At 40.9% G+C, this 7,831-nt stretch overlaps 2 protein-coding genes across 2 annotated transcripts in view; both read right to left on the reverse strand.

Moving 5' to 3' along the window:
• Positions 1-4,078, reverse strand: part of sh3bp5la (SH3-binding domain protein 5-like, a) — a 9,518-nt gene extending 5,440 nt beyond the window's left edge. The window contains exons 1-3 of the mRNA XM_046045156.1: positions 3,385-4,078; positions 2,852-2,914; positions 2,337-2,465 (exon numbers count right to left, since the gene is read on the reverse strand). Coding sequence (XP_045901112.1) covers positions 2,337-2,465; positions 2,852-2,914; positions 3,385-3,618 — 426 coding nt within the window. The 5' untranslated portion in view covers positions 3,619-4,078. The remainder of the gene's footprint in view (positions 1-2,336; positions 2,466-2,851; positions 2,915-3,384) is intronic.
• A 471-nt stretch (positions 4,079-4,549) lies between these two features.
• On the reverse strand, positions 4,550-7,548 carry mgat1a (alpha-1,3-mannosyl-glycoprotein 2-beta-N-acetylglucosaminyltransferase a). Its single transcript, XM_046046131.1, has 3 exons — positions 7,311-7,548; positions 6,023-6,941; positions 4,550-5,870 (listed from the first exon to the last, which is right to left on the reverse strand). The coding sequence occupies exons 2-3, from the start codon at positions 6,638-6,640 to the stop codon at positions 5,172-5,174; spliced, it is 1,317 nt and encodes a 438-aa protein (XP_045902087.1). The 5' UTR covers positions 6,641-6,941; positions 7,311-7,548; the 3' UTR covers positions 4,550-5,171.
• Positions 7,549-7,831: the final 283 nt, after the last annotated feature.

Genomic DNA, 7,831 nt, shown 5'->3' on the forward strand with positions numbered 1-7,831 from the left:
CTTTGCACAAGGCACCGCATATGACAGGAAAGGGGCACGGTGGAGAACAATCACCGAAGCGGTCGCTTTGCATATAGCCAAAGACATGGTACCCATATATACCGTGGAAAAGACGGGGTTTATTAATTTGATTAAAACGTTAGACCCCAGATATGAGCTACCCAGCCGCAAGTACTTCAGTGAAGTCGCCTTGCCCAAGCTGTACAACATTACACGAGAGAAAGTCAGCAGAGAACTGGGGGAGCTGTCCTTTTATTCGGCAACAACCGACATGTGGTCCAGTCGGACTATGCAACCTTATATGAGTTGGAAAATCGGAAAAAATCGGAAAAAATCGTAAATTGAATTAAAAAAAATAAAATCAGAGATTTTATTTTTAGGCCATATCGCCCAGCCCTACCCAAATCTAATGGTTGTTGGTTAGTTCCTCCCCAGTAGACTGATTTTTGGGTGTTGTTTATTATCTGCTCTAGATTTTCCAAATATTTGTTCAGAGATTTGGTGAAAATAATGGCCCAATATGATGTGAAATTAAATTTTTCTCATTGGAAAACGTAACCAAACCATTAAAACAACCACCACCACCTAAACATTCACGTAAAGCTCACATAAAAATGGGAAAACACTGAAATTTTAAGCTATTCTCGGGCTGATTTTGGAAAATAATCTAACTGTGAAACCCCCCCCCCCATCCATATTGCGATTTATTATGCGATTCATTTTTAAGCTCCTTACCTTCTGTATTATTCAAAACGGACAAGGAATAAATCAAGTGCACGACTAAAACAATATTGATACACACATACACATACACTGTTCTTTCTTGTGGGTCAGGCCTGTGTTATGATGAAATTAGGTGACGCATGAATTATTATTATAAGCAATGGTGGAGAAAAAAAAATCTAATTATAATAATATAAGAAAAATAATTTGAGAGTCAAGTCATGGCATTAAATATATTATATCATCAGGTAGGCCTACCTACAGACCACAAGAAAAACAAAGTTCACCACAGTGTATTATACAGCGCTCAATACAAAACCCACAGTTTAACCACCAATTAATGCATCTTTATCTCAGTTCAAATCTCCTAAGAGTCCATCTCTCAACAAAAAACTCAAAAGATATTCAGTTTGAGGTTCAATTCAAAAGTTGGCCAATGAGAATAAAACCAAGTGACGCTTCTCGTGTTTAATAGGCAAGCATAATATTGCGATATTGCAAAAGCAATTAATCGTTCAGCCCTAAGCTATTCCAATGTGCATCGCATGCTCCTGGACACAAGAGCGATGCTCCCGACATGTTGTGTTAGGGTTTTATATTCAGACATACTACGTGCACAAACAAAATTTCAACTCTGCTGCTACAACTCCATCCTAGGGGAAATACTGAAACTGAAATCACAGCAATATGGAGAACAATCAACATCGTGTCTATGTTGCTTGGCATATGTAAAGAACAATGTATACGGGATTTTCTAAGGCTATATGCACAATGAAAACGACTACGAGCTACTCCTGTATTTGGGAGCTTTCCACTTGTGATCAGCGCAACCCAAGATGAATTAGGAAGAGGACCAAAGGTTGCTTTTGCAGGTCCAAACCAAAGCAATAAAACAGCTATGTCAATTTTATTTATATAGCCCAACAGCACAAATCTTCCGCAAGGGGCTTTGCAATCTGTACAGGATACGACATCCTCTGTCCTCATCCATTCGGAGAAGGAAAAACTGCCCCCAAAAAACGTGGTGGGGAAAGAATGGAAGAAACCACAGGAAGAGCAACAGAGGAGGGATCTCTCTTCCAGCAAGGACAGACACACAATAGTGGTGATGTGTACAGAATAGACTAACACAAAATTACAGCATGGACAATCATGATGACAAAGCTATAAATAGAATTTAACACATATGAAGAATAGAGCCGGGAGAACGTCGAGCAGCTGTACATAAAATTCTCATTAATGCATGTTTATATTTGGCTCATAATGATTTGCGCTAGCTAATTCCAAATCAAAAAAAGTAAAATAGTTCTCTTGCTCGGAGCAGAACTCCTGGATCCGGTACTAACAAAGTACCTACTCTAAGAAGACTTCAGAAGGCCTTGCTTACACTGAGGCTAGAATTTTTTGGTACCAGGATAAATGACAGCATGTCTTGGCACTATATTAACTTAAGTATTGTAAACTCTTGTGTCTCAATATAATAAACTATATTTCTGACAGAGAATATTTCTATGAGGCACACATACTCAAGTTTACCCTTTGAACAATATTTTAAACATGTGGGGTACATAAATGTATGTAAAAATTTTTATATACAAATTATTTGTTTGTACCTCTTTTGCAAGGCGACGAGCTTCGTAGTAGGGTCTTGCCTTCTCTATGCAGCCACCAAGCTGAGAGCTCTGAGCATTAAGCTTCCTGGCAGACTCTGTGAGGATCTTCCGGTACCCTGATCTGGCATCCTTAATGGTTAATGCATAAAAATGACAAGATTAGATTTATGACTGATTAGGTTTCACACATAAGTATGGCTGCAAGTGAGCAATCACTTCACTGAGTATCACACTATGAGCACCGATATATTTTCCATTTTAGAGAGCTTATGCTAAGAGAAAACAAAATTATCATATTGATTAGCAGCTTCTGGGTAGACTACTAAAATATTTAACAACAGAGTCAGACTCAAGCAATTCCCACGGTGTTAGTACATGTTCTTGCATATTTCTCATGAGTTTTGTTTCAAAATCAAAGCAATTTTTTTCTATCTGTTTTCCATATTTTTCTGTCATGTGCTGAACAAAGACTAAACAATCGTACCTAATTGGGTGGAAAGTGTATTTTTACTTACATCCAACTGCAGTTCTAGTCTGTTTATTTCTGCACTGGCTTCATTGAGATGCTCCAACTCCTCCTGTGGGAAAAAATAAAAAATAATATACTGCTTTAGGCTTTTATTAACTTTTAACTCCTCTAACATATACGGTCTGGGTGAAATTAGCTCCAGTTTGTATATAATTGTTTTACTGTAATGCATGTGAAGAACTGGAATGACATGTACTTCACATATATGTTAACCATGATGCAAAGGACATGTTTGGGCAGTTTTGTGTCAACTGACAAGATAATCACTTATGATCTGACAACCGGATTTGCTCAGATTATAGTATTAACACTTACCACAAAAAACAAATCATCAAATGTTCTTATTCATAGCTACCTCTCAGTTAGGCTTAACCAAAAGCAATCCAGTATTACCTACCCAGGTACCGTTAACAATGATTATACAGGCCGGCTAATTAATATGTCAGTCTATTTTAAGGTTGGGCAGGTTAAATGACTACCGTTACTACCAGCGCAGAAATCAGACGTTGGCTTTCATACCTGGATTCTGGGGTCCAGTTCCTCCTCGTATGGACTGTGCAATTGCTCTCCCACATTTTTTTGTTTGTCATTTTCGACTTCCTCGCAGGTGTCCCTAAGGGCCGTCTCTAGTGTGTTTCCATTACTTTCGGCAGCTTTGACCTCCTCATCCCCACCGGGAATAACCTCCCTCCAATCCCCGGCATCTGACTCCCCGGACCCGGCGGGGCTCTCTCGCAAGTCGCCTGGCTCCATTCCAGGCCAGACAGTTTCGCTAGCAGCAGCGTTAGCTACCCCAGCAGACGTGAAGGCTAATTAACCCAAAAATCCTATTTACAACAATTGAGACTTATTTTACAGGGTTAAATTAGAAAATAATTCCAGTGGTGGCGACTGTTGTGCAATCTGCCATATCAAAATCACCCCGAAACACGAACCCACTGAAGCTAGCCTCGCCTGCAGCTAGCACGCTAAACACCGTCAGTTAGAATTGAACGGTTGCTTTGTTGATAGCAAACAGGTTAGAACAAACAACTGTCATGGGATCAAAAGTAAAAGGTGGCCCATCAGTATGTCCACCCATCACGTGTGTCTTTTCCCCCATCTCTTACCGGGTTCTCCAATACTTTAGCTAGGCTAGCTAGCTAGCGGTTTCGGTCTCACACCATCATTACAAATGAAGTAAACAGACGAGTTTGGTGAAAGGAAGCGCTACGTTTGGCCCAGGGCGGCTACCGTAGCGACCACCAACACGCTCATATGTAAAATTAAACACATTCCTGTCATGGATGACTAATGAAAACGCCGTGTATTATCACCATCTTTTTATAAATCTAATGTCTCATTTGAACTATCGTTTTCCAATTTTGTTTCCCCCCACGTAGCACAAAATTCTCCTTTATTCCACACATATCCGACAGTATCACCCACGTATATTATGTCTGCTTGATCCGACTCCATATTTTTATGGTTGCACCATTCCATTATGAAAATTGTGGATTATATTTACAAATTTCCCCAAATTCAGCCTCACATATAATGTTCAGTGGGTTTTAACGTTTGCTGCACAGATTAAGTTTGTAATAACTTCCTAAGTGGGCACAAATTGCTGGGTAATACTGTAGTGTATTAGATAAAGGCTTTCTGTAAAAGCTAACTGAATTAAGCAACTCATTAAAAAGCAAAATTGTGTATTGTTTTTTATTCTGAAAATATACAAACACACAAATTCCATAGTTTGCAAGGTAACACCTGCAACAAGTACTACATTGGAGAATCATCAAACAAAATAATTTGACATTTAAATGTAAGCAAGAAATGATTTTCATAAACGCAACATAAACACTGAGAATCAAATGACAGATTATACTTCAGTAATGACCAGTCACTACCACCATAAGCAATCATACCACAGATAATGTTTTAATCTTTGTACAAGACAAACATACAGGCTACCAGAAAATGCAGGTGATTGCATTGAATGCATTAATAAATTGTCATGTGCACAATTAGCATAATATAAAAATAGATTTTGCAGTCTCAGCAGTTATGTCTCACAAAATGTTTAGGCTGTATCCAACACTGTATTAAATGTTTTGGAATAATGAAAAAGACCTGAGTGGCATTGGCAATAACCCTAAACCATAAAGAGCGGCAAACCATTCCGCATTGTCAAGGACAATAAACTAGAGTACATATCATTTAATCAAAAAGGACAAAAAACATCAGTCTTTGGTCTGGAATGCTTTCCCGAACTGACATTTAGAGATTACAAAAAGGCAACTGCACATAGGCTGTCTTCTGGATCATCAGCTCCAGGTGGTGTCATACTGGGTCCATCCTGGAGGAGGGGCTAAGTAGATTCTCCGTCCTCTTGAGATGAAACTGACAACCCCTCTGTATCCTGTCCTCGGGACTCCAGACTTCAAGTCATCCATGATTCCCAGGTTTCTGGACATCACTTTGAAACTGTCCTTACTTGAGTATTGCAGGCGGAAGGGCCCAGGTCCTTTTAGCTGCCCCTGCTTAACATCTTCATACGAAACCACAGGAGCATTGTAAACTTCCTTCTCAAAAGCGTTTCTATATGTCTCCTCCTGCAGGTAACTCAGGTTTAACTTGGTGAAAGGCACAAATTCGGTATTCAGTTTAATGTAACGCAGGTACTTGTCATAAAACTGACCAAGACTCACTCCTTGCCGGCCAAAGGTTAAAGTTCGGGAGATCTCTGGGCGTATACAAGCACGGTTTTGGCGCTGCTCTGGCTGACGCATCCAGTCGTCCCAGAAGGAAGCAGGCCACTTGGGCTCGAGCTCCTCCCAGACCTCCTTGAGGAGCATCCACCCTAGACCGGGAAAGAAATCTGTTCGGTAGAGGAGGTCAGCCTTTCCTGGATCCACGTAGCCATCCCTGCCATTGTCATTCCACGCTGACACACACCACAGACTGGAGTCAGATTTCAGGAGTGGCAGCAAGGCTCTGAAGTACTCAAAGAAGTCTGGCGCCACCTAGAGTAGGAGATAAATAATTTAATTTCAGTTTACATGACCCCTCTCACCAAGTCAAATCAGCTGTTTTAATGATACAATAACTTAAAGGCTGTGAAATATTGAACCTATGTGTTATTAATTAAAAATGTATTAATTGATTTTGTGATTACCTCCAGGTCATCTTCTACAATCACAACAGAGGAATGAGAAAGGGTCTTGAACACTTGATTGAGAGCCCATCGGTAATGCCTGGATATTTTGTAGTAACCCTGAAACTTCTTGTGCTGTGGCTGCACAGAGATATCTGACAAGTCCGGCTGTTTCAGATGAGTTACTTGATTTCCATAAGAACGAATCACCTCAGCAGTCTCTGCATGTCCACAGTCCTGACTCACTATGATTGGGTAAAGCTCTGCTGAAGGACGGTGCTGCAGGAGTTTGTCCAAGCAGCGCCGCACCGTGACCCTGTTACAGGCGATTACAAGGATAGGAATGACAGGCTGAGGGGGGGCGACGACCTTTGGTCTGTCTCTGTTTGATGGCTGCCACAGTGACTGATGATTCTGGATCTCCTCCAGGATTTCTTTCTGCATTTCAAGCTCTGTTTCGAACGACTTTGCCATTCGGAGCAGATCTCCCAAAATATCACTGGTTGGTCTTTCCACTTGGCCAGACTCGCCCAACTGGCCAGGCAGGGGTCTGCCCCAGAGCAGAAGCACCAGTATGGCATTCCAGGTGACAAACAGGAACGTACCACAGAGAATGAGAGAGCCTTTCTTACGGATCATGGCCCAGTAACTCAAAGGGAGGGAGGTGGGTTCAAGAGGACAGGGTCTGAGTAGAAAGACGTGTCCTTGCTACAGACAATAGGAATGGGATTTGCTAAGGGCAACCTGTGTATCATCACAAGCGCATAATCAAAGATCTGAGGTTGTACCTTGTTTGCAAACTGGGCTGTAACTAAAGTTATAAGGACACAATACAGTGTCAAAGAAGACTAAAATGGATGAAATATGAGGAAGGGCAGGACTCATCTTGGAGAAAAGTGGTGATTCTGGCAGATCCTCAACTTTTAAAAAACTCTTCCACCTGAAATAATAAGAACACACTTAAAATAAAATAAAGATTGCAATAAAGGTGACTACAAAGTGGAAATAATACTGAGCCACATTTATTTTTTAAATGAAATCAAGAAATCATGCAAGTGTGCGTTAATTTCTATTTCGTAGGAAGTTGCTTTGTATAAACTGGAGTGCTGATTCACCCAACTGTCTCTGATCGATTTTTCTCTTATCACCTGTGGCTGTCTCGTCAAATAAGCCAAACAGCGTTTTAGTAAGACTGAAAAACATCTACCAACGCTGACTGCAGCCCTCGCTGCTGCTCGTCAGACAGGTTATACTCAACAGACTGTAAATACTGTATCTTGAGAAGGAGAGTGTTGAAATTAGCCCATACCTTGACAGCGTGACTACTTCTTCCTCTTGTGGCCATTTCTGTGCCGCTTCTTCGATGACAACCGGCAAAGTTAAACGACAGGGGTCGTGAGGCCTTGTGGAGCCAGAATAAAACTATTCTCCGGCTAGTTTCCCCGCTATTAAAACAACTTAACGCCCCTTAGTTTTTCCCGTTTCTCGCAAAACTGGAAGAGGAGGAGGAGGAAGAGATAAACTAACACGACGACTTCCTGGTTAGCAGGCAGTCACGGGAAGTCCCGCCCTAACTGTCACCTTGAGAAATTACACAACACTTTCGTCTGAACTGCTCTCTGCTGAGCTAATTAAACTATGTAATTAAGCTGCCTTTGGTGTCTTTGTAAAGAGTTATTTTTCCGCTTTTACACACTGTGGCTGTTTGAAATATTGTAATGAAGAGACAGAGAGTTTTTCAGATGTGGATTTTAATTTAATAGAGACCTAGCTAATACGACAATATGTTTTTCAGCTTCACCTTGCAGAGGAAGTGCATGTAATTTGCAT

The sequence above is a fragment of the Micropterus dolomieu genome, linkage group LG03 (genome assembly GCF_021292245.1).
Source record: "Micropterus dolomieu isolate WLL.071019.BEF.003 ecotype Adirondacks linkage group LG03, ASM2129224v1, whole genome shotgun sequence".
NCBI classification, from domain to species: Eukaryota; Metazoa; Chordata; class Actinopteri; order Centrarchiformes; family Centrarchidae; genus Micropterus; species Micropterus dolomieu.